The 26,346-nt window shown below is 53.9% G+C and overlaps 1 protein-coding gene across 3 annotated transcripts in view; it reads right to left on the bottom strand.

Moving 5' to 3' along the window:
• Window positions 1–3,936: 3,936 nt before the first annotated feature.
• The window catches only part of LIMK1 (LIM domain kinase 1), a 35,808-nt gene continuing 13,398 nt past the window's right edge, over window positions 3,937–26,346 (bottom strand). The window contains exons 2-16 of one of the 3 annotated variants that reach the window (XM_090025456.1): window positions 21,682–21,820; window positions 18,583–18,688; window positions 16,630–16,739; window positions 15,751–15,957; window positions 14,999–15,104; window positions 14,708–14,892; window positions 14,354–14,537; window positions 13,797–13,883; window positions 10,158–10,289; window positions 9,706–9,765; window positions 9,162–9,227; window positions 8,763–8,919; window positions 7,893–7,948; window positions 7,536–7,693; window positions 3,937–7,070 (exon numbers count right to left, since the gene is read on the bottom strand). In XM_090025456.1, coding sequence (XP_089881582.1) covers window positions 6,908–7,070; window positions 7,536–7,693; window positions 7,893–7,948; window positions 8,763–8,919; window positions 9,162–9,227; window positions 9,706–9,765; window positions 10,158–10,289; window positions 13,797–13,883; window positions 14,354–14,537; window positions 14,708–14,892; window positions 14,999–15,104; window positions 15,751–15,957; window positions 16,630–16,739; window positions 18,583–18,688; window positions 21,682–21,820 — 1,916 coding nt within the window. In that variant the 3' untranslated portion in view covers window positions 3,937–6,907. The remainder of the gene's footprint in view (window positions 7,071–7,535; window positions 7,694–7,892; window positions 7,949–8,762; window positions 8,920–9,161; window positions 9,228–9,705; window positions 9,766–10,157; window positions 10,290–13,796; window positions 13,884–14,353; window positions 14,538–14,707; window positions 14,893–14,998; window positions 15,105–15,750; window positions 15,958–16,629; window positions 16,740–18,582; window positions 18,689–21,681; window positions 21,821–26,346) is intronic. The other 2 variants (XM_090025458.1, XM_090025457.1) reach the window with 2 other exon arrangements.

Here is a 26,346-nt window from a genome sequence, read left to right as displayed (position 1 = left end):
TATGATACAAAAACCAAAGGCAAACAGCAAAATATATAGATATTTAGAATTCATTTTATTATGATGATAGAGAGACTGGTAGGCTTCCAAATTGCTTTAACATGTAGATATATTAATAAAACATTGCCCAACTGATCTCTGTCTCTGTCTCTGTCTCTAGTGGTCTTTTGTTTTAATCTTGGAGGAACAAAGATTTCAGGGTATTTTACAGAGTGACTTTGGGATTTTTTATCAGGGATTTTTCAGTTTTCAAATAGGGAACACCAGAATTCCTGCTAGGGAGGCAAGTGGCAGGGCCCAGGCGGAGGAGCCTGCTCAGAGCTGGCACCTAGGACCCAACTGGAGGTGGCTGACCTCCTGGCCACTTGGGGTACCAATTGGCTGTGCCCCAGAAGCTCCTAAGAATGAGTAGCCCTGAGCCACTTGCCAGGGGAGCTTTTTGTACTGCTGGGGCCAGGACAGGGCAGCTTTTTACACTGCTGGGGCCAGCACAGGAGCTGGCCCCAGGCTCTAGCTCCCCCTGGCTGCATATCTAGGAGGAGCCATCAGGGTTATTTTGCCTCAAGTGGTACAACTTGCACCACACCAAAGCACATATCTGGGCACGTGCACTGAGGCAAAAAGCCCCAGCTCAAATTTGCACCTTTCTATTTGAGCTGCTGCAAGTCATGTGCCTGCATGTGTGGATATGCCTATGGGGCATGTCCACATGAGTGCACACGTGCATCTTGCAGCTTCTCAAACTCCTTTGAGATGCTGCAAGAGGCAAGTGCACAAATGAAAAAACTGGGCAAAATTAGACCCCTGGATAGCCAGGGGGTCAAAAAAAAACCTCTCCGCAGAACAGTGGGGCAAGGCACAATCCCAGACCATGCCTGGAGACAACCTGGGAGTCAGTCCTCCAAGATAGTTTCTGGCCAGAGCATCTCTGTCGTGCTCTGGCTGCCCCCAGTCCCTAAGTTAGGGACATGGGGTAGGGGGTTTTATGGGCCCCTGTGTGATGCGCCAGGTTCTGCTGCCATGGAACCAGCCCAGCCTAGCAGCGTGAGTGGCCCCAATGTCAGCAGGACCTGGCTCAGTGTGGCACATGCTCCCTGCAAGTGGCACCGGCCCTCAATGAGTGGCACAGGCAGCACTGGCTCTGAGTTGCTTGGGGCTGCTCTGCACTGCAGGGGAGCTGGCAGCAGCTGGCTCAGAGTGTCCCACTCCCTCTGCTGCTACAGGGGGTTTCATAGTTTCATAGTAGCTAAGATCAGGAAGGACCTGAACAGATCATCTAGCCTGACCCCCTGCTGCAGACAGGAATGAATGCTGGGTTCACAAGACTCCAGAAACATGATCATCTAACTTCTTTTTGAATTTACCCAAGGTAGGGGTGAGGACCACTTCCCTAGGAAGTTGGTTCCAGATTCCGGCCACCCTAACTGTAAAATATTGCTTCCTTATCTCTAACCTAAACCTATTCTCCATCAGCTTATTACCATTGTTCCTCGTCACCCCAGGTGGTGCTGGGGAGCAAAGGGCTCTACCTATTTGCTCTTGATCTCCCCTGATGAGTTTGTAGGCAGCCACCAGGTCCCCCCTCAGCCTTCTCTTGCTGAGTCTCTCCTCGTAGGGCCTGTCCTGCTGCCCTATCACCAAACGGGTGGCCCTCCTCTGAACTCTCTCCCGGCTGGCCACATACTTTTTAAGGTGCAGCGCCCAGTACTGGGCACAGTACTCCAGTTGCGGCCTGACCAATGTCGCATAGAGGGGGAGTATCACCTCTCTGGACGAGCTTGAGATACATCTTTGGATGCATGACAAGGTATGGCTGTTATGGTAAGTTATGGGCCCTGTGCGGGGGGGGCTGTGACCCTGCAGGGTGTCTGGGACCTTGTGAGGGGGGACTGTGGCCCTCCAGGGGGGAGCTGTGTCCCTGCGGGGGTGGGAGGAGGCATCCATGTGCTGTGTGGTGGGGCTGTGCCCTGTGGGGGCCAGGGGACCCACCCCTCCTAAGTAGCTATGCCACAAGGTCCCCCCACACCCACAGTTCCCCCACAATTGCCCCACACCTACCCACACACCAACCCACATCCTTCCATACCCACCCAAAACCGCCTACCTTCCCCCATAGCCCTTCCCACACCCTTCCTGCAAATCCCACATCCCCCATCACACACTCATCATGTGCAAAGAAAACCAAAAGCACACATCAACACATACAGATATTTATGTGTGTGTGTGTGTGTATATAGAGTGGTCTTTTGTGGAAGAACATGGATTTGGGAGTATTTTAAAAAATGGATTTGGGATGCTGCTGCAGCAGTCCAGCTGGCACAAGTAGTGTCCCCAGATACCAATTGGCCAGGCCCCAGAAGTTCCTGTCTATTTGTGTTACCCAAATGCCATAGGCCCAAGGCCCACCCAACTAAATAGTGGCCCCTACACTGTGGGGCCAATGAACGAATAACACAACTAATTCCTTGGGGCAAATAAAGGGAAAACAGGATAGGAGTGATGTGGGGGTCAGAGGTTCAAAATGTGAAAATAAGTGCTCCAGAAGAGTACACTGAGCAGAGCCCCCCGGGCCATACCCACCAGTTCTCAAAGGCATGCAAGGAACCGTGTGGACACTGCCCACTGCTGCTCTGCCTGGAAACGTACGCAGACAAGGGAGAGGAAAGCAGCCCTGGGCACCTTCCTGGCCAGAGCCTCCTTCCTGGTCAAGCACAGGGCTCACTTGGCCAGGGCCAGGTGGAGATTGACCAGTAGGTCCCGGGACTTGGGGCCACAGATGGGGTGACCAAAAACAAAAAGGTGGGGGGTGAAATTCAACCAGAACCTCAGGAGTCCCTGCAGGGGAACGCCAAACCTTGTCTCTGGCCTCACATTTTCCCTCTTCAGGGAACATTCCCAAGCTTTGTGCTTAGCACTTCGGTAGTTTCACTTCCAACAACAGGCCTGGGCCTGTCAGCCCTGTTTGGTCCCTGCTGACTCCAGGATACACCCTGAGCAACTGGTAGAGGATCCTTTTGAATTAGAAATGTAGTCCAGTGGCCAGCACTTTGGCCAGGGAATCATGGAAATGTAACTCCACTCCGGAGTCTGCTGTAAGCAACTCATTTTATCTCTCCATATCCCTGTCTCATCCCGTCTGTGTGGACCGTAACCTCTTTGCAGTAGGGACAGTACATGCAGCACCTTACAAATTGGTGCCCCTCTTGTTGTGGGTCTGGCCCCCCTCTACACGTTACAGGTACCATGCAATTAACTAGTTAGCTGTGCAATTACATTAAGACCATCTACTCATGGAAAGTAGCTATCACAATTAAAAACTCCAACTAGCTATAAAGTTAGACCATGAAAATGTGTTCTAACATTTATAGCTGGTTGCTTTCGAGCTTCAATTTGTACATGCAGCAGTCTCTCTCCTGTGGCTAGGAGCCCTTTCAGTGCACCATGCCCTACATAAAACCCCCAGGCCCTGGGGATCTCAGCTGCTCTGGGGTGAGTGAAAACCGAGCCCACACAGGGCTGTCAGTCCCAGCTGTGACACATGCCCAGCCGGGACTCAGACCCTGCACTTGTCTCCTGATTGTGCTTGAGGTTTAGCTGGGACTCCTGTCAGTAATGAGACTCTAGGGCCCAGCTGCTCTGTCAATTGTGGGGACTCTCGGTCTCTGCTGCTCGCGAGCTGCAGCCGGGACCGGGAGCCCCATTAGTTGCAGGACTCTTGGTCTCAGCTGGGCATGGCCCCTTTTACTGAGCCGTGGAAGCCTGCTTCTTGCCGAGGCAGGGGTAGCCCAGGGTCAGGCTCCCCCTACACTGGCAATAAGGTGTGCTTGGATCTAATGCACAATCCCACAGTCACACTTCCTGCCATGCATGTGTGGCAGCAAAGGAGGTGTGACTGGATCATACATTAGATCCAATCGCACCTTCACCTGCACATATAGAGGGCCTGGGAGTTCTTCCTGTCATGATCATTACTGCCAAAACTGTTTGGTTGAATAAACAGGAAGTCTGCAAAGAAAGCACTCAAAAGGAAATGCCAGGCTACAGGGTGTCTGTGTAAAATCTGTTTAACCCGTTTCTGTATGTGTATTAATGAGAAGATCACACACTATTTTGTCTGCAGGACCTTGCCTAATTTAGGTGTGGCACAAACACTATGTGGACATGTAGAGACTCTGCTGTAAGCTCAGGGCATTCACTTTATGGACTTGGTCAGCACTTTGGCCTGCGAGTCAGGGGATTGTTTCTCAGTTCATCTTCTCTCTCTGTATCCCTGTTGCATCCCATGTGTGTGTTTTAAGCTCTTTGAAGGAGAAAAAGTCTCTTTTTGCCTTGCTAGCAGGAATGAGGGCTCCCTTGAATAGTTTATACCATACCAGGTATTTCCAAGGGGGCCAGACCCTCCTGCCTGTGACTCCTGGACATGGAAATGGGACATTATGAAAACTGATGCTGCTTAACAGTACACATGAGGTGATAGTGTCCAGCTGTGTTGGGTAAGTGCCTCCCAAACAGGCCACAAGGAGCTGGAGTGGGGAAGGACTGGATTTATTGAGTCATGATTTCAGTTACATCACAGTCTGAGTTCTCCTTCCCGCCTCCAGAGAGGTCATCAGTTTTTACTTCCAGGTCAAAGTGCGCAAAGATGCTTCACAGTTTTAATACTTCCTGTAAGCAGAACTGAGGCAGAGTGACAAATGGCAAACTCCAAATTGCCATGGCAACCGTATGAAAAAATAATACAAACTCTTTTCTTTAAACATATTACAGAAAATTAACCTGAATAAAAGTAGCATGAAAAGCACCACACTGCAAAAACAGCAAAGCGGGGGTGACTGGGAACACACCCCTCCAGACCAGAACCCCTCTGCCAGTGCTCGCCCATAGAGACCCCTGCACACCAGCACCGGGCACAGGCAGTAACACACCCGGGTCAATGGTCACCTGACAGAGCCTTTGTAGTCCACGGGGAAAAAAATGAAAGCAGTGCGTTCCCACACCCCTTCTCTTGGTTCAGTAAACCCAGAGGTCTGGATTTACAACAGGACAGACTTGGGCAGGGGGAGGGGGGCAAAATTATACCCACACATACATACAGGCAGACTGCAATGGGACGTGTGCTAGCAGGCACATAAACATGTGCAGGAAGCAGAAGCCCTGTGGCCTGCAAGAGACACCCACAGAGAAATGCAGCTTCAACCCCAGGAACGAGACACACCCGTGCCAGCCCAGAACGTGTGCAGGGGCAGGGAACCGTGCTCTCTCTCACACGCACCCCCAGACATCAACACACCAGGCATGTGTGACTTGCACACACAATGACCCCCTACACTTGTCCTGAGATGCACACTCTTGCCCAGTGCCACTGATCAGGCATTTCAGGAGCAAGGGCCCATGCCAGAGGTAGCATCCTGCCGTGGCAGTCTCAGGATCAGACCCAGGAAGCCTGGAGCCCACACAGGGGAGCACTCATTGCTCTGCAGTGCCATCTCCTGGAGGGCCAACATCCCTGCCTGGGATGCGCGGGCTGGGCTCAGGCCAAAGTGGAGCTGAATGGAACTGAAGACAGGCCTAGGCATCTGTCCTGAACAGGGGCTGCTATGAACCTGAAGGAGGAGTGGGCAAGAAGGGATGAACACAGGGACCCTTAAAGGGCTCAAAAAGAGAGGTAGTGTGTCCCTATCACCAAGGTGGAGGGGGTGGGGGCGGGGAGGTGAGGGGCACTGGGACAGTCATCCACTAGGATGAATGGACACAGCCCAGGAGGACAAATGCCTGGGATCTCACATGCATTGACACATACCATCATGAAGGACAGGGACACACATAAGAACTCACAGGCTCAGAGAAAAAGACAGACAAACACCATCACATATGCAGACAAGCACCATTAAAAACCCACCATCTCTCTCTCTCACCCCTCCCCCTGCTCCCCCCAAGAGACTGGCACTGATGCTGTGACAGACATTGCACTGCCTTGCACCATCAGACACACTCAGATGTGCCCTGTGACATGCACTCCCCTCCCCACCCAGACAGGCCCATGGTCCCCATTACAACCTCCCTGCACAAGTCTGCACAGCACTCATCAACATGGACCACCCCACACTGACAATGAGAGAACCCTTTTGTTTTGCAGTGCAAGTTCACATAAACCCAAGGCACCACTTCAATAGGATGAGGGTCTGTACAAGGGGAACCCATGCGGCTCCCAGCAGGCACAGAGCCAGGACCAGCACCCCCTAGTGACAGATGCTGGGGCTCTGCCCAGAGGGGGAGCACATCCCCCTCCTTGAGCTTTGTGGAACGTGCAAAGGATGCAGGTGGGTGGCTTGTGCGGTCACAAAGCAAGTGGCAGAGGGGGCTGCAGGCAGTGCCCTAGCTCCTGCAGGTCCTGTGGTATGGGCAGCATGACTGCTACTTCACTCCCAGCATGCGGAGCACAGGGTACAGTGTGGGGAAGGGTTATGCACAGGGACTATTTACAGCTAGGGCTGTCCGCAGGCTGTGGGTGGCTCTATGAAGCTCAAGCAGCTCCCCTCCAAGGGCAAGGAGCTTGGAACTGTGATGGGGTCCCAGCAGGGGGGCACGGTACTGGAGGAAGCGCTCAACGGGTGAGGAAGCAGGGAGAGCCAGCTCCCCCAGGGGCCAATTGTTAGCATGGGAAGGGAAGCAACAAAACTGCCCTAGCAGATAGGGGAGGGCTTGGCCATCTGCTGACCCCCGAGGTACCCCAGAGATTTTGCCATGGGGCAGCGGATGCTGGGCAGGATGTAGCACTTGTCCTCCATGGCTGTATTCACCATGCACTGGGAGTGCAAGGCTCTGGGCACTGTGGGAGCATGTAGTGAGCACCCCTTCCTGTGCCGGGGCTTGGTGTGAACTATTTACATGAGCACCTGCCCAGTGCTCAGTCAGGGACCTCAGGGTGCATTGGCAGCCCACCCTCGCCTCGCCGGTGTAACTCCCAGAAGGCCCTTTCCAGCTGCTCCAGCTGTGAGCTCAATGGCAGGCGGATCTCCAGGTGCATGTGCAGTGTCTCCAGCCATTGCTCCAGTTTGCTGAAGGAGGGCCTGGGTGGGGAGAGACATAGGTTGCTACAGTCCAGCATGGGGGAGCATGTCAGACCCCACCTTGGAGTCACACTGCCTTACTGTCTGTAAGGTCAGAGGTCAAGTTACAGCTCAGCCTGACATCACACCCTGCCTCACAGCCCAAGAGGACAGATCCCACCCCCAGCTCAGCATGACCTGACCTCACATGCCTCTCCACACCCCATGAGGTCAGATTTTACCCACAGTCAGGCTGCAGCACCCTAAGCACAACCAGGGATCTTCGCAACCTAGTGAAAGTACCCTGGACACCCACATCAGACCCTCCCTTACCCACTCTGGGGCTAGAGATCCCACAGCCCAGCCTCTCCTGTGTTCCCAGTGGGAAGAATGTTCCCCTTCAGGGACCAGAAACAGATCTCAGCTCCTTGCCTTCCCTGCCTGAGGCCTGTCCTCCTGCAAGGCAGTTCAGTGTCTACTGCTCACCTCTTCTCAGGATCCAGGTCACAGCAGCGCACAGCGATGGGGAAGAAGCTGGGTGGACAGGTAGGGGGCCAGTACCGGTCCAAGAACCCTCGTACATTGAGACCAAAGTCCATGGTCCGGGGCAGGTAGTCAGGGTCAGCGCTGACTCGGCCGATGATCTGGGAGGGAGCAGGAGCACAGGGGTTAGGATCAGAGCAAGGAGACCTATGGTGTTGTAGCATTTCAGCCACTGGGCTCCCAAGCAGGAGCATCCCCCAGGCGAGCTGGATTCTTGAGACCCTGGCAAAAGGGGAGAGCAGAGGGTAGAGGAGATGTGTGCACATTCACATAACACTGAGCCCTGGGGAGGGCACTTACCTCACACAGGAGGATGCCAAAAGAAAAGATGTCCACCTTCTCATCATAGCTTCTGCCTGTGGGGAGAAAAGGAAGGTCAGAGCATCCTGCCTCTATACCCACCACACCCTGGTCTGCCTCCTCCCATCTCATACCCAGACCTCTGCTACAGGGTACTTGGTGCTGCTCCTCTGTGTGTGCATATGACAGGATCCCTGATCAGGGAAATCATCCCAGAATAGCCAGACCTCTGAGGCCTTATCTATACCATCAAAGCAATGGGTCCTAGCACGAGGGCAGAAGCTCAAGCCAGTGTGCACACAGCCCACCCACCTGGACCCATCAACAGAGCTGAGCTGAGCAGGGTGCAGAGCCCAGGACAAATCAGCCCATGCAGGACCCTGCCCCTGCTCCGATCCCACGGGCCCTGGACCTGAAGAGGCTGCTGCTGCCATCAGTGGTGGCGGCATTGGGTGGGGGTGCTCCACGCCATCGCTGCTCTGCCCAGCTCTGCAGGGCCCCAAAGCGCAGGTCCCAGGGCAGTTGTCTCGATTAGCGCTTCTCCCCCACCTCCCCCACCCCCACCCAGGATGGCCCTGCCCACTGACACACACCATACCATAACCACATCAAAAAAGCCACGCCAGGCTTGTCTTTCTACCTGCTCTTGAGCCCTCAGCCTCCAGAGGCCTGAAACATACTCCACAGGGCCTCAGCAATGTGCTTCTGGATTGGGAGCATGTCAGCAGGCACAGGCCAATGGGGCATAAACAGTGCCCATGTAGAAAAGCCCAAAGGTGCCCCTGGCTCCTCCTCTCCTGGTGCAAGACAAACTAATTTTTGCTGACTTCACTGGATGTCCCAGGGTCCCACCCACTCCACTCCACTCACCATTGATCATCTCTGGGGCCATCCAGTAGGGGTTCCCTACCACTGTGTAGCGCTTCTTCCGGTCGGGTTTCTTTAGGCTCTTGAGCTGGTCCGGTGGGTTCTTCTCATCTACCATGAGCCTGGATAGCCCGAAATCAGCCACCACCACACTCTTGTTCTGGGTGCGAGAGACACAGGCTGGGCTAGCAGGGAGACTAGTCAGAGGAAAATGCTGAGATAGTAGCTGCTCAGGGCATGCTGTGGTGAGACAGCTGTGTAGTGCCCAGGCTGGGAGAAGTCTCTGATGGACACCATGCTGAGCCATGTCAGCCATGACGGCTGGCAGCCCCTCTGCTCCCAGACCACAACTGAGGGCCCTATGCTGATATAAGCAGGGACAGGGAGGAGAGTGACACTTACCTCCCGCACAAGGCAGTTGTGAGAGTTGAGGTCACGATGGATAATGTTCATTGCGTGTAGGTAGGCCTACAGATGGTAAAGACCAAAGTCAGAGAGGCACCTGCTCACAGCTATTGGTGTCATGGGAGTGGTATGTACATTCAGTAATATAAAGCCTGCCCACAGCAATGCTCCCCACCCTACATGTACAAGCATTGCAAGGCTTTCATGTACATTCACACAAAGCCTCCCATGTGCACACACAGCAATGCCCCACCGGCCCAGTGCTCCCCACTGTGTAAAAGCAGCAGCACCCCTGGATTCACCTAAAGCCCCTTGCTTGCATGCACACAATGCCCTTCCTCACCCAAAGCCTCCCTAGGTGTACACTGGCCCAGAGCACCCTACGACACTCCAGTATGCATCCTCCTCCCTTGTATATTTGCATGTACTTTCCCCGTGTCCTTCTGGAAGGAGCTATGTACATATGTGTGGAGCAAACCCTTTCACAGCAGCCTCAGCTGACTGCTCACTTGACAACCCTGCTGCTGAGCCCAACACTCACCATCCCAGCTGCAATGTCCTTGGCAAAGCTAACACGCTGGCTCCATGGGTACTGGCTCTCCTGCAGACAGAAAAGTGCATCAGTGAGAAGGAAAGGAAGGGGGGATTGACTCCCATCCTGCCCTGCCCCCCTGAAGCCCCTTGGCCATGGGTCACAGCCACTGCCTGTGTGTAAGTGTTTGTCTACATCTTTTTAGGGACAGTATCCCACAGACTCTGTGCATGAGCAGCAGATCCAGGGGCAGTAGCTTTGACAGTGCTGCACCCAGAGAGTCCCAGGCCCCATGGAAAATGCACACAGCCCAATCCACTTGGCAGTGTCAGCCACCCTTCCCACCCAGTCATACATGGTCCATTGGGAATCAAAATTACCCTGCTCAAGGCTTATGCCTCAAGCCCGTTAAGTGACAGGCTGGCATGAAGGGGCTCCAGCCTGGGCAGCCCACCACTCACCATGCTCTTGATGATGCCTCGTAGGGTCCCTCCTTTGATGTATTCTGTGATGAAATTCAACCTCTTGTCCTTGTACAGCACTCCAATGAACTTCAGCACATTGGGGTGCTCTAGGCACCGCATCACCTTTACCTGCAGGACCCAAAGCAGCATTTTCCTTCATTCATTCTCAAAGGCCAGCAGGAGCTACTGCCATCAATTGGCCATCTACCTGAGAGCAGGCTCCAGTGCTGCCCTGAGCTGACCCCTATCTGCTCCACAAAGGGTCCCTCAGAAACACCTCGAGCTCTGGTTCAAAAACTGCTCATGACAGAGTACTCACCACCACCCTTGGTAAGCATTCCCAGTGGTTACCTGTACTCACTCTTAACCCCCTTGCACTTTACATCTGTTCTGAATCTGATCCACTGGATGGTGCAATACCAGGGGTGGGCAATTATTTCAGGTGGAAGGCCACTTACTGAGTTTTAGCAAGCTGTCAAGGGTACATGTGTAGTCCCACGCCTTGACAGGTGCCCTGCCCCCTGGTCACCATCTTGGGACCAGAAGTCCCGTCCCTAACCTCTGACCTTTGCCACCAGAAGTCCCTCCCCTTGCCCCTGGAAGTACTCCTTTGGGGAAGAGGGTTTGTCATCTTAGAACGGAAAAAAAACACAAATTATATACTAAAATAAAAATCAAACACCCATAATAATATATTTTAATTTAATTAAAAAAAAGTCCTGATTTGTGTGTGTTCATGCTGTATATGTAGAAGTAATTGAAAAATAGCTCAAAATGCAGTCTTACTCTTGTATAGTGTGTGGGGTGTGCAGGGGTACTGGGGGGTACGGGTGAGTGGGTGTGGGGTTTGTGAGGAGCTGTGTGGGTGGGTGGGTGGGTGTGGGGATGTGTGTGAGGGGGGATATGGTATTTATGGGGTGTGTGATTGTGTGTGGGGTTGGATGTGGCTGTGGGAAGGGTTTGAGGGTGTGCACAGGAGCCCCTAAGTGCATCTCCTTAAGCCAGTCAGCACCCACCCCCACTCTGCAACAGCCCAGAATCCAAGTCCCCTGCAGCATCTCCCTGCCACCGCCAGCAGCACAAAGCCCCAGTTCGCCCCATGCCCACTCTGCACTGCCTGGCTATGGCATCTCCTGTCACCCCTGGGCATGCAGCGGTAGCGGCAGGGACCAGTGTGTGCAGCCATGAACCTGCGCACCCCTGCGCCAGCTCTGGGCTTGCTCATTGGGGTTGAGCAGCAGCAGCAGCAGCAGCTGGGCAGAAACTTATGCTTGGCATGGGGGAAAGTGGCCCCACTCCCTTGCCGCCACCAGGCAGCTTTTGCTGTGGCCACCTGGAACCTGTACCACGCTGGTCTGCCCGGCAGCTCCTTCACTGCTGACTCTGGGATGCCCGGTGTGAGATCAGAGACAATGAGGAAGAGCCAAAGGGGAGTTCCCTGGTGGCGGTCCGGGTGGCTGAAGCAAAAACAGCCTGATGTTGGCGAGGGAAAGGGACCACTTTTCCCTGCACTGCTGCCGCTGCTCAGCCCTGATGGGTGAGCCCAAAGCCATTACTGGGGCCCAGGTTGAGCAGCAGTGGCAGTGTGGGACAAACTGTTGCTCAACGTGGGGGAAAAGCGGCCCCTCCTTCTCCCGCTGCCAGTACTTCCTGGTGCAGCTGCTCAGAGCCTGCGTGGAGATGCAGGACAGCGCCGCATGGGCTCCAAGCAGCTGCATCAGCAAGCACCGGCTGAGGGAGGAGCCGCTTTCCCCCCCATGCTGAGCAGCAGTTTGTCCCATGCTGCTGCTGCTCAGCCCAGATGGGGGAGCCCAGGGCACGTGGGTTCAGGGCATGGGGTTAGTGGGGGGGATTTGGAAGCGAGTGCACACAGGAGCCAGCAACAGCTGGGCAGGAGTGCAAGGCCCATGCTGGTGTCCCAGGGCCAGTGCTGGCAGGGTCCAGACTGGGGCAGCAGGAGTGTGGGGTCCCAGCTGGCAGGGGCTCTATGGAGCTGGGCCAGCTCCCTTCTCTCCCTTCTAGTACAGCCCAGCCCAGATCCATAGACCCCTGCCAGCTCACGCCCCACGCTCCTGCCGCCCCACTCTGGGTCCCACAAACCTGCTCACTTCTACTTCCCCTTCAACTCCCACTGCTGCTTTCCTTACTTGCCTTCCTGCCCACAGGCTGCTGTGCACCACTTGGCTCCTGGCTGCATGGCCAGACCGCTGGACTCAGCAGGAGCCAGCCCAGCCCTGAGGACTGAGGCAATCACCCACGGTCCTCCCCTGCTTCACCTCCCCTCCCCTCCCCCACTTACATGAATTTCCTGCTCCGATGCAGGGAGGCACCAACAGCCCCACAGTCCCAGGCCAGAAGCCTCTGCTAGGCAAGGACTTTCAGCTGGGGGTGGAGGGCGAGGGCAGAGGTGGGGCTGGGCAGGGTTCTGCTGTGGCTCCCCCTGGGTCCTACTGCCCCTGGCTCCTGTCATCTTTGACAGGCAGCCAGAGGCAGATAAATATTAACTTTCTAAATCTTTTTAGGGGCTCCAAGGGCTATATAAAATGGCCCGGTGGGTTGGATGCAGCCCGCATGCCATATTTTGCTCACCCCTGTGCTATACCCTTGTCCACTGGACTTAAAAGACCTTGATCATCAGATTCCACTTAGAGACAAGGATGAAGTCCCTCCTTAGCCTTTTCTAAGAAGCAAAAGATGTTGAGCTCTGAGAATCTTCCACAACATGGCTTCCAACCCTTCAGACCCTTGTCTTGACTCCAGTTTATCCACATGCTGAAATTCTGGGCACATGTACTGGACATGGTATTGGAGTCATAGTTCCACCAGTGACCACACAGAGGTAACAGCACCTCTCTGCTCCTACCCAGTGTCCTCTTTGTACATTCACCCAAGGCTTGCACCACGCCTTTTGGCCACAGCACTGCAATAGGAGCTTGTGTACAGCTGATTATCCACCAGAACCCCTCAGTTTTCTTCAGTCATAGCCTCCCAAGACAGATGCTCCTCCTGTGAGTGTGGCCTGTGATCTTTGTTTCCAGATGGAGACCTGTACACTTGATCAAAGGGTAGCATACACTGTGTGTCTACTCCCAGTTAACCAAGTGATCTGGATCATTCTGCCCTGTACCCTCCAACATTTCCATTTCCCCTTGCCCTGGATTATCTGCCAACTTAACCAGCAAAGATTTTGTCTCCTTCCAGGGCACTGCAAAACATGTTCCTTCCCTTGGGCCATGAACCAATCTCTGTAGAGCCCCAAGAGCAGCAGTAGTGCTGACTCCCTGTTTGTAACTGAAATGGGGTTGTCAGTGAATAGCACATCAGTGCCCTGCCCTGCTGAGAACCAGACCCTGCGTATCTCACTGCAATACTGCCAGGAACCCATATAAGTGCCATGGACCCAGAGCTGCATCCACATGCTAGGAAGCCTGCCCAGCTCCCATGAGGCTGGGGCCCCTTGTTGAAGAAGTGAGGGGCAGCATCTGTGCTGGGCCAGGATCAGTTACAGGGATAACATGGTGTTTGGGAAGACACAGATATTAGGGAAGGCCTTGGGCAGGAGTGGCTAGAGGCAGACCAGGGCCCTACAACTCCCCAGTGCAGCCATCACAGTGACAGTGAGCAGAGCCAACTTACCTCCTTGAGGAATGCCCTCTGAGTTTCCTCATCAAAGCGGATCAGCTCCTTCATGACCATCACCTCTCCTGTCTCCCGGTGTGTCACCTGGGGGAGGGGGCAGGAGTTGGGGTGGCAGCCACACACAAAAGGCTCCTTGCTGCCTTGAGCTCCTCTAAGCTTCAGAGCAAGTCCAACCTGATGCTCTGTGTAGCACAAGCTGGGCAGGGGCAGTACCTGGCAGATCCCACCCTCAGTGAGACAGAAGCAACCATTATACTTGGGATGTTAAAGTTTGTAGGGCAGATGGATCTGTAGTGACAAGCCAGGGCCTTGGTCAGTCCTAGGGTAGAAGAGGCTTTGAGGGGGCCTGAGGGGGATCATCCCTGCCTTCTTGGGGTCAGCTGGTGCAGGGAGGGGAGGTGTCTCTGAGGAATGAAGTTCCTGCCCCATGTGAGAGAGATAGGAAGAGGACTAACGTGTCTGCTGGTTCATGGAGGCATAAGATCCTTCCCCAGAGCTGTGGACTTCCTGGGCAAGGAGATGACTGTGAAGGACTGTGCAGGGCATGGCAATACCTTGATAGCCTGTCCGAAGCAGCCTTTTCCCAGCACCTCGCCATGGATCAGGTCTGAGGGCCGGAAAATGCGATGGGTACGGGAGACGATGCGCAGCGACTCAGAACGGCTAATATCCTTGCGCTGGGAAGCAGGGGAGCCCATGGAGCTAGAGCATGGGGATTTGTCGATGCTGCAGCTCCTCCTGCCACATGAATACAGGAAAAGTCAGCAGGGCAGAGCACCATGCACCACTGAGAGTCCTCAGCCTGGGGAGGGACCCCCTTCCCAACATGGGCTCTCACCCCTACCTCACCCCTCCCCTCCTCTTCAGCAGGTGTGGATGTGGGGGATGCTAGTGAACTCTGTCCTTACATGACTGTCCTGTGGCATACGGCGCTGGCCTCCCCACAGGGTGTGCGGGCAGGAGAGCGCAGGGGGCTGTGCAGGTCAGAGAGGGAGCTGCTTTCCAGCACAGACTCTCGGGCTATGGCTTCATGGGGGTCATGTTCTATAGTCAGCTGGAGGAGGCGGCTGGTTTCCTGGATCAGCAAGTCTATCTGCAAGGCACAAAGGAGACAGGTTTACATCATCAAGCAGCAGCATCCACCCCAGAACCCTGTAGCTGTGCCCTGCCCTGGTTGTACAGGGTAGGGGGTCAAGTACCTCATCCAGTGGAACATGCCGGATGGGGGTGCCATTAATCTCCAGGATCCGGTCCCCAATGTGGATGGAGTTTTTCATGTCAGGGCTGATGCAGTCGGGATCCACTCTGGGTGCAGAGGACATACAGGGCTGTTAGAACCTGCTGGCCCCATGCACAAGTGACACTGATTCACACAGCTTCACAACAAGGTTCTCCAGTGTCCCCACCAAACAGCCCCCACTGAGGAAGCAGCAGCCCAGTGCCCTGTCCCACCACCCACCTAAATAACAGAGGCTTGGGCCCTGCCCAGCAGTGCCCCCTCACCTGCCCTGATATCTGAATAAGGTGTCCTAAGGGCTCAGGCTGCCCCCAGGCAGTAGGTTCAGTAACCAAAAACCCTGGTAGCCAAGCAGCATGGAGAGGATGCTGGGGCCACCCCCCCTCACAGCAACAGTCCTCAAGCCTCTCAACAGCAGACAGATTCCTCTTTGCTCTCAGTAGTGAGGGGGGATTCCTCAGGGTTCTCAATTGGCCCGTGACTCTTCAGGAAATGGGTCCATCACATGAAGTCCCCATGACAGGGAGCTCACTGTTGCTCATAAGAGACCAAGCTTTGTGCAGAGGCAGGAGGTCCACCCCCAGTGCTGCAGAGCTGGGCTCAGGTTAGCAGGATCCCCAAGTAGAGAGGGCCTCCCACTGTAGCCAGGGCAGGTCAGTGCCCACTACCCCTGGGGACTGCCCTCCCCCAGCCACACCCACCACAGGTACATACTCTCGGACCCGGACAGTGTGTGAGTGCTCCGTGCCACAGCCCTGGGAGTTGCAGTGCTGGTCAATGGACACAGAGAAGCCTCGTTTCCCATCAGTGCAGGCAGGGATGGACACCAGTGTGACGGTATGTGGGATCCGGGAGCCTGGCGACTCTGGCAGGATCTGCTCAATCACTGGGGTCACCACCATCTGGTAATAACAGTGCCCACTTGGAGGGAGGCATCAGAGAAGTAATGGGAGTGAGGGATGAGCAAAAGGAGAAAGGGACAGCAAGAGAGCAGGGAGAGGCATGGGGAAGTAAGATGGAGACACAGTTGGGGGAAGGGAGAAAGAAGCCATAAGGAATTTGTTCTCCATTTACTTCATAGCTGGCCCCAGGCCAACCAGAGCCCTGGCTGGCCCACAGGGGCATGGGTCCTTCCTAGGGCAGGTGGGGGGTGGGGTGGGGTGGGGAGCAGGCGCCCCACTATGCACTTGGAAACTACACTTTGCTGTCTGGAAATGTACCAAGAGCCATTAGCAGATGGGGAGATCTGAGACACACAGGCTGAGAGCCCCATTACCAGGTGACATGGGGGGGCTGCAGGGGCCTCTGTCCTGTTGCTGTCAAGGGCCAAGGAGCGCTATCAGGCTGCACTGGTACTACTCCAAGCCGTATCCCTGGGGGCTTTGCTGGAACCCAGGGTACTGAAGGCAGGGTGGCCCTTCACAGCGTGGGAACACAGCATGGCCAAGTACACCCTACCAGGATGGATCCACCCACTGGCCAGCTTGCACTGTTGACCCTGGAGTCCTGGCTGCTAACTTGTATTCCCACTCCCAGGTCTCATACAGGACATGGCCCAAGGTGGCCATGTCAAGTGGAGAGGCTCTCACATACCAGTACAGTTTGGAGCGCTCTACGAGCGCATAGGTATCACCATCCCCAATGAAGGCCCGGCAGTTGAGGCAACTGAAGCATTCTGGGTGGTACTTTTGCTCCCCAGCCACCTGCAAAGGAGAGGCAGTGAGACCCGGGTGCTCCAATGAGAAGGCACCACCCAGCACCAACAGAGGGTCAGGATCAGAACGAGGCCCAGTGATCAGAAAATCCTGCCCCAGCCTGGAGGCACATGAGTAGCTGGCAAGAGCCCCTGTAGGCACTGTGACTTGGGAAGGGGCACAGGGGCAGTCTACCAGCCAGAGCACACCAACAGGCAGCTGGACAAGGCTGGGGAAGCAGGAGCCCTTGCTGGAAAGAAAATGCTGTTTCCTGGTAGCAACCCCATGAGCATGATCTTGGCCATGAATGACTCGTGCCTGCTGAGGCTGGGTGGGCCTGGTGACCGCCCGCAGGTAGCGGCAGTGGTGTCAGCGGCAAGCAGGGACCGCCCGCAGGTGGCCACAACAACATTGGCAGTGAGGCGAGCCGTGTGGGGACTGTCTGCAGGCGGCCGCAGTGACACTGGCGGTGAGGATGGGCTGAGTAGGGACGCCCATAGACGGTGTTGGCGGTGAGCGGCGGCAGCAGCATCGACAGTGGCCAATCTCAGGGGGGATACAAGGCCCCCATACCTCCTCTATGCATTATGTAAGATCTTGGCCCATGTTATTGGCATTAGAGCCCATTTATTCACCCAAGAGCCTCTGCCTCTGCCTGTGGCCCTAGAGCCCTGCCATGTACAATGGGCACCAACCAGCAGTGCCACATGGCTCCCTGGCACCTGCACAGAAATTAACTCAGCCCCTAGAAGCCTGTCTGGTTCAGTAGGTCTCCAAGGCAGGGACAAAGCCAGTTCAATATAATTGAAAACTAGAGGAAACATGGTGGAGGAAATGCAGTGCCCCAGCACTTGCGAACTGCCACAAGGCCAAGTGCTTTTGAAACACAGGTAACAGAGGTGCCACATTTGACCTGGAGGGACTCTCCCTGAGATGGGCACTGCATCCGGGCTTCCCCTCAGTCAGGTTCTGAACCCAGGCTTCCCCTAAGTCATTTGCTACTTAGAGGTTTCCTCTTGCTGGAAATGGACTGGGCACTAGAATGCCAGCCAGGAAGGGAGAGGGAGGGAGAGGCTGAGATGTAGGGCCTGAGGGGAGATGGGAGCAATGTGGCAACCAGCATGGTACTGGCCTCACACCCTCAGGTAAGTGGGAACAGATCCCCTCTGTCTGCTAAGGGAGATTGAGCAAGGATGATCAGCTCAGATCTAGGCCCCTCCATCCAAGAGAAAAACCCCAGCAGGATTTGGAGGTCAGAGAGAGTGAGGAGGGAGGGTCCCAGGTGCCAAATGCATCTGGCTTGGCTGTAGGATGGCTGGGATAAGGCACAGCTATGCCCACATGTGCTTTAAGAGTTAAACCCCCTCCCAGAAAGTGAATTACTAAGAGTGGGTCTGGCAAAGAATTAATTACGAGTCACAAGACAAAATATAGTTGAAGGAAATGTTGTCTGAGGGCTGAGACAAACCGGTGGAGCTTATCACCTCCAGTGAAGGAGAAGGGGCAGGGGGAGGATTCCTATGTTTGTGCTTAGACACATCCTGGACTCACCCTGCACGAATAACCCAGTTGGGACCTCCTGGGTTTCTCCTGAATAAGCAGGGGCTCTGCAGTTGCAAGACTGGGCAGCAAAATGCTCCTTCCTCCATTGATTGTAAACAAGGGGAAACTGCTGTTTATCTTGTACACAGTCACAGTGCACAGCCCAGACTTCCCAGCCTGCTCTCTTTCATATGTGGCAATAAGAGCATTTGAAAGAAGTGTCTCACTTAGAGAGGAGGGATGGGGAAGTACAGCAATAGGCAAGGCATTTACGGGCAGAGGGCTCCCTGGAAAGCAGGGCAGCACTGACCTCTGACATGCAGCTCTCCCAGGGGCAGACTGTCTGGGAAGGGCCCGGTTTTCCTAGGGCAGCTGAAGGTTGGTCACAGGATCTGAGCCACCTTGGCTTGTCTGCGCTGAAGTTCCAGCATTTGGAAAAGGATTAGATACAGAATGAGCCCAGCAGGAGTAAGACCCAGGCACAGTCTCTGTACAGGGCCAGCAGTGAGCATCTTCTAGGAAAAGTAAAAACCCACCCCAGTGTTTTCAGGGTATTGTCATTTCTGCAAGGTGCAGGACTCCCCTGGTAGTGCCTGGCCAAGACTGAACAGGGCTCCATATGGTACTGACCGAAGGCACACCAGTCTCAAACCAGAAGAATCACTCCCTGTTGACCTCCCTGTACAAATAACAGTGAAAGAAACCGGCCACTTTATACTGTCCAGGCTGAATGAGATGGGGAAAGTGAGTCACGGGCAGGGGTAGCCTGAACTGTCATGCTCTCACGCCCCTCCAGTTCCATGGGAGCAGGGGAAAGGAGGAGTGAAAAAGGATGGCCTGAATGCACCAGCATTGCCTCAGCACAGAGGCCTAGTAAAAACAGAAAAACCAGATTTTCTCCTTTAAAGGAGAAAGATGCAGGTAATCTCAGATTTCCCTTTGCAGGCTGGCAGAGTTCCAGCCTGCAAGGGGCTGCTTGGGATTGGGGGAACAGGAGGAGGCCGATCAAGCCAGGGGGCACCACGTGCATGTGCATACGTGCAAGTCGCCAGCAAGTGTGGCAGCGTGGTGGAGAGCAGCTCACCCAGCTGCCTGCAGGTAATTCTATGGTGGGGTTGGGCATAGGTGACACATGGGGGGAAGGGGGGACATAGTCAACACAAAGGGGGTGGGGGAGAGGTCAGACTGAGGCAGTGGCAGCTCATGCCAAGCTCCCACAGTGATGGAGGGAGGGAGTGGGGTGGGATTGATGGCTGGGGCTGGGGGAGCTGCCCAGCCACAGTGGTGTTCAGTGCCTGGGGCCACGGCAGAAATGAGCAGCTGTGGGGCCTGGTCAGGGAGCAGGATGGAGCCACGGGCAGCTCACTGGGGTGTGGAAGGGCTGGCAGAGGGGCTGGCTCCCCACATCGCTACACGCACTGCCGCACAGGAATTGGGCTCCATATTGGACAGGCGGGAGAGGGGAAGGTGGCAGAGGCAGGTGCCCCCCCACAGATTTGTGCACCTGCAGTGGGGCTCTTGGTTGGACCGACATAGGAAGAAGTCACCTCTGCAACCTAGTGGGTGGGACCTGGAGCAAGAGGGTGGAGCAGGACAGTAAGACTCATTGCTGCTGCCGCTGCTGCTGGAACTGCTGCACCAGCCACGCTGCCAGCAGCATGGAGAATAAGGGACCGGGGGTGGAGGGGCACAGTACCCCCTCCTTCTGCCACCAGCTGCTCACATGCAGGGCCACGGCTCTACCCACTGCATCACTGCTGCCACTCTCTTCAGGCTGCCCATGCTGACCCCTACCCCATCTCCCCTCTAGGGTAGAGCTGTAGCCCAGCATGCAAATTTCTGGTAACGGGCAAAGGTGAGGGCAGCATGGCTCCTGCACCCCCATCCATTACTCCTCATGCTCCTGACAGCACAGCTGGCACGGGGGTCCTGGTGGTGGTGGCTGCAGCAGCAAATCTCACTGCCCTGCTCTGCCCTCCCATGCCAGGTGCCACCTGCTGGGCCATAGAAGCACTTCCTGCCAGTGCCAATCCAGCCAAGCTGCACCCCCATGCCCTGCTGTAGGCTCACTAATCTGGGAGGGGGAGCACATTCCCCCCCATTATATTGCCTATGGCATTGCTTATGGCTGGGCACTTCCACTGCCCCATACAGGGCCCCTTCCCCACACACTGGAAGGCTGTGGGGCAGGCGGTAGTGAGTTGGGAGTAAGAAGTACCAGCAGCTAGAAGGGGCAGGCGGCTGTGGGTCAGAAGTGAGGGGCACCAACAGGGCTAGGGGACAGAGTTGGGAGTGAGGGGCACTGGTGGAAATGGGGGGCTTTGGTTTGGGACTGAGGGGCACCAGTCTATCAGGGCTGCTCAGCACCACAAGGCATGGGGTTAGCTGCAGCTGGACCCCATGTCCTGGTGAGTGAAGGGGGCAAGGACAGCTCTGATTTTCTCTGGTAAAAAAATCCAAAATCAAATGCCAAAATATATACGTATTTAGAATTTATTTTATTACAATGATTGAGACACTATAATCATTGAGACATTTTAAAATTGTAAATATGTCAATGAAAAACTGTGTTCCACTGATACCTATATAGCTATATATAGATATAGATAGATCTATATAGGTATCACTATATATATATATATATATATATATATATATATATATATATATATATATATAGTGGCATTTCATTTAAATTGAGGAAAATGCAGATTTTGGGTTTTTTTAAATCAGAGAATTTGGGATTTTTAAATAGAAAAAAACTAGGATTCCTGGTGATCACCAAGACAGCCTAGCTCTGTCAATCCAGGAGCCTCAGCTCTGATAGACTAGACAGAGCAGTGTTCTTCCTGCCCCAACCCTCCAGTGCTGTCCCATGGTCACAACTCCCCCACTTACACTTACCTGTACCAGAGTGCAAAACCAGCTCCCCTCCTGGTACAGAAGCCTGGCTTCCCCCACCATGGTGCTGTCTGACTGCAACTAGCCAGTGCTGTGTGTGAGACAGACTCATAGACAGCTGGAAACTTCCCCTCTCCAGTGACCTCATTTCTAAACAACACCAACGCCCACACTTTCAGCATGAGGTTAGGGTTGGGTCTCAGGCCTCTTCTGTAAAGGAGTTGGGGAAATCCTGCTATGCTTCACCAAATGGCCACAAGGAGGTCTAGGAATCTCCTCGGCCCACTCCCTCCTTCCCTTCTGACTGAATAACCCAGCCCCCTAAACTAGTTGCCCCAGTGGCAGGGAAGCAGATGGCCGATCTCTTGATTTAAGGGCCCAGTGCACCTAGTTTGGACTGGATGCACAGGGTTCTGACTGTTCCTTTCATGCAGGTACACTGAGAACCAAAATCAGAGCCAGAGCCGGCTCTGACTCCCAGGAGGCAGCTGAAGTGGGCAGCACTTACCATAACCAGCCCCTTTGTGATCTGCTCTGAGCAGCCATGGCACAGCTCCCCAAACCGGGACCAATAGTCCTTCTTGCAGTAGAGACGCCCATCCTTCTCATAGTACTGGTGGGACAGTGAGACCCCACACTCACAGCACCTGCAACAGAAGCCAAGGTGGGCATAACTCAGTTGGGCCTGCACACAGTTGCCAGGCAGGCACAGACCCACCCAGGGCAGCACTTCCAAAGATCTTCTGGGCTTGTGCCTTGGCCCTGGCAAGGGAAAGTCTCAGCAGCCAAGCCCTCCCCCAAGGATGTCAAACCCATATTGCAAATCTCATAACTGTGCGCCAGGCTTGGAGTCAGCTACAATTATGCCTTTTCCTGCCCCTTCAAAGCTGTGCTTCTCTCAATCTAGCAGGGCCCTGATACCCTCACCTGCTTGTGGCTCTACCCTTTCAGCTGTTGCAGCTCTCTTTAGCCCAAATTCCATTCCTTCTCCAGATACCTGCTCCTGCGCCACATTCCAATCCCCAATCTCTCAACTACGTACCAGGCAGTCATTCTGCCCCTGTGACCATGCAGGCCTCACTCCTTGTCTCCTGCTGCCAACCTGCTCAACAGTATTAGAACTGCATGCCCACTCCACTCCCTTGGGACATCCATGTCCTATGGCTCTGCCACCCTGCCAATGACATCAGAGACATTTAACCATGCATGCATTAACCCCAGAATATTCGCCCAGTTTCATAGATTTCATAGACATTAGGGCTGGAAGGGACCCTGAAGATCATTAAGTCCAGCCCCTTGCCCCAGGGGCAGGAAATCAGCTGGGGTCAAAGGATCTCAGCAAGATAAGCATCCAAATGTTTCTTGACTGAGTCCAGAGTAGGTGCCTGCACCACTTCTGGAGGGAGCCTATTCCAGGTCTTGGGGGCTTGGACAGTAAAGAAATGTTTCCTTATGTCCAGCCTAAAATGGTCTTGGAGGAGTTTATGATCATTGGTCCTTGTTTTTCCTTGGGTGCTCTGGTGAACAGACGTTCTCCCAGATCCTGATGAACATCCCTTATATACTTATAAGCAGCCACCAGGTCCCCCCGAGCCTGCGCTTTTCCAGGCTGCAGAGTCCCGTGGCTCTCAGCCTCTCTTCATAAAGCTTATTTTCTTGCCCTCTGATCATGCGCATGGCTCTCCTCTGGGCTCTCAAGCTTCTCAACACCCTTGAATTGTGGAGCCCAGAATTGGATGCAGTACTCCAGCTGCGGCCTTACCAAGCCCGAGTATAGTGGGAGGATAACATCCTGAGATTTACTGGAGAAGCATCTATGGATGCAAGCCACGGTTTTGTTTGCTTTGCCAGCTGCAACGTCACATTGGTGGCTCATGTTCATTTTGTGGTCAATCATGCTCTACTGAGCAGCCTTGGAGTGCAAAGAATAGAAGGTGGCTAGAAGGAAGCGGGTTTCTGCTTTCCCTTCTTGCTCACAAGGCAGTTCCAACCCACTGCACCTGCACTGGCCACAGGCCGAGTACTGATGTGACTTGTGGGCTCCCAAGGGCTGTGTGCCATTAGCCATTTGGCAGCTCCAAGGCTTCAGTGGCTGGGGGACTTCCTATCTGATATTCTCTAGTCTGCCTCAGCCTGTTCTCTATACAGAGTGCTGCAGTATATGACTCAGGGCAGGCATGAGGTCAGAGTAGGGGCCTGGCTGTTTGTGTAACAACTGGGAAGCTCTTGATCACTGAACCCAGTCATGTGAGCTTCTGTGAGCTGTGGCCTTCAATGTCCCCAGACAAAGACTGCAGCTCCTGGACAGGGGGAAGGCCAGTGACACAGACTAGCATGACCCTCATGTCACTGGGAGAGTAGGCCATCTAGATCCCTGGGACCACCCTTCTGGGGAGAGCCCTGGGACTGTCCACTGTGCAGGGATGTAGAAGGGAGCCTCCTGTGCAGCTGGGGCACAGAGCAGGCTCTTGACCCCAACACCTTGACCCTAGTGCTCATTCTCCTAGAAGGCTCAAAACTTAGAGCCTCTCTCCCTCATGCCATGGGCAAGCTCAGGGATGCTGAGCAGGCCAGGGAGGGCAAACATGGCTGATCACATGGCTGATCTTTGTCACACTGGCTGAGCAGAACCCAGTGAAACAGCTAGTTGCCACCCCTAAGAAGAGACACAGGGTGGTCATGGTGGGCAACTCCCTCCTGAGAGGGACAGAGGGAGTGATCTGCTGCCCTGACCCCTTGGCCCATGAGGTCTGCTACCTCCCAGGGACCCATATCTGGGACGTGGCAAAAAGGATTACTAAACTCATCCAGGCTTCTGACCACTACCCCATGCTCCTCGTCCACGTGGGTACGAATGACATGGCTCAGAGCAATCCTGGCCAGGTCACGAGTGACGACAGGGCTCTGGGTTTAAGAAGTTGGGGGCACAGGTAGTTTTCTCCTCTGTCCACCCAGTTGTGGGCCGCAGGCCTAGGACAGACGGGTGTATCAAAAAGGTGAACCAAAGGCTCTGGCAATCAAGTGCTACCAAGAGGGTTTTGACTTTCTTGACCACAGCAAGCACTTCAGAGACAGAGGTCTTCTGGGAAGGGACAGTATCCACCTCATGCCGAAGGGGAAGTCTCTTTTCTTGGCCAGGATGGCAGACCTCCTGGACAGGGCTTTAAAATGAGATCACCTGGGGATGGGGGTACAAAAAGTGGAGCAAGCCCAGGGGCCAACAACCAACCAACCATTACAACAGGAAATGACATTACAGCACGAGCTGAGGGAATGGACCTACCACAATGTGACAAGAAACCAAGGAGGGCTCAAATGCTTGTACACAAATGCCAGGAGCATGGGGAACAAACAGAAGAAATGGCCCTCCTTTCTAGTAGGGACTACAATATCATAGGGATAACAGAGACCTGGTGGGAATCTACCCATGACTGGACTATAGCAATAGAGGGCTACACCCTGCACAGGAGGGATCACATAGGGAAAAAGGGTGGAGGTGTAGCTCTATATGTAAAGGAGCAGTACACCTCCTTGGAAGCTGAAATTGTACTAAGGAAGGGCAACTTGAGAGCCTCTGGGTCAACATATGGAGGGGACGTGTTGAAAGGGATCTAACTGTAGGAATATATTACAGACCTCCAAATCGAGATGAGAAGCTAGATCTAGAATTCTCCAGAGAACTGGAAGAGTCTGCGAGAGCAAGGGATATGGTCATCATGGGCGAATTTAACTACCCAGACATCTCCTGGGAAGAACACTTGACCAAATCTGACTGGTCGCATAGATTCCTGACTTGTATTCATGAGCTCTACCTGTCTCAGGAAGTATATGGGCTGACGAAAGGAAATGTGCTCCTAGATTTAGTTTTGACCAAAAGGGATGACCTGGTGAGTGATCTGATGATACAGGGTAATTTAGGCGACAGTGACCACGATGCTGTCACTTTCACTGTCCATTGTAGGGCTGGGAAATCTGTCAGTAAGGTACAAATTCCTGACTTTAAAAAAGCTGACTTCAATAAGCTAAGGACTTTAATGAATAATGGCCTATGGGATCTGGACCACAGGGAAAGAGTGTGGATGAAGAGTGGTTGTTCCTCAAGGACACAATCCTTGGTGCACAGAAGTTGTCAATACCTGTACACAACAAAGGTGGCACAGGGACCGGGAGGCCATCTTGGCTCAATAGCGAAATCACAGATCTTCTGAAAAAGAAAAGGGAGGCTTACCAATGATGGAAGCTAGGAAGAGGCCACAAGGAGAACTACATAAGATTGGCCACACCTGTAGGGGGCAGATTAGAAAAGCGAAGGCGGTGACCAAATTCAGGTTAGCAACTGAAATCAAAGACAGTAAGAAGTCCTTCTAGAAGTCCTTCTATAGGTATGTAAGTAATGGGAGGAAAACCAGAGGGAACGTGGGACCACTGCTCTTTGCATCTAGACTTACGATTACCGACAGCAAAGAGAAAACTGAACTCCTGAACGAGTACTTTGCATCTGTATTCCACCAGTCTAAGAGTGACAGCCTGCCAAATGCAAATAAAACACAGAACAGTCACAGTAGGGATGATCACCTACCAACAGTCAATGTAGAGCTGGTGAAAGCTAGAGAGGCTGGATAGCCATAAGTCAGCAGGACCACATGAACTCCATCCAAGAGTGCTAAACAAACTAGCCAAAGTAATTGTAAGACTGCTGGAGAACCTCTCTGGGAATTCATGGCACTCAGAAGAGGTCTCAGAAGACTGAAAGTGGGCCAGTGTTGTACCCATCTTCAAAAAGGGGAGGAGAGCGGACCCAGGGAACTATGAGCCGATCAGCCTGACCTCAATTCCCAGGAAAAATCCTCAAAAAATTTCTCAAGAAATCCATATGTGATAAGCTTGTAGAAGGCAAAATTCTGAATGACAGCCAGCACAGCTTTGTCGTAGGTAGGTCATGTCTGACTAACCTCATCTCCTTCTACAGCCAAGCTACTTACCACCTGGATAAGGGAGGTGAGGTCAACATCATTTACTTGGACTTTAGGAAGGCCTTTGACTTGGCGTCCCCTGAGGCTCTCAAGGTAAAACTAGGGGACTATGTGCTCAACAATTTAAGGGTCAGATGGGTGGGAAACTGGATGCGGGATCAGACCCAGAGGGTACTAACAGATAGATCTGTGTTGACCTG

The sequence above is a fragment of the Crocodylus siamensis genome, chromosome 13 (assembly GCF_052110815.1).
Source record: "Crocodylus siamensis isolate JL-2025a chromosome 13, ASM5211081v1, whole genome shotgun sequence".
Classification (NCBI taxonomy): Eukaryota; Metazoa; Chordata; order Crocodylia; family Crocodylidae; genus Crocodylus; species Crocodylus siamensis.
The sequence above is the reverse complement of the archived record's forward strand: the minus strand, read 5'-3'. Positions and strand labels throughout refer to the sequence as shown.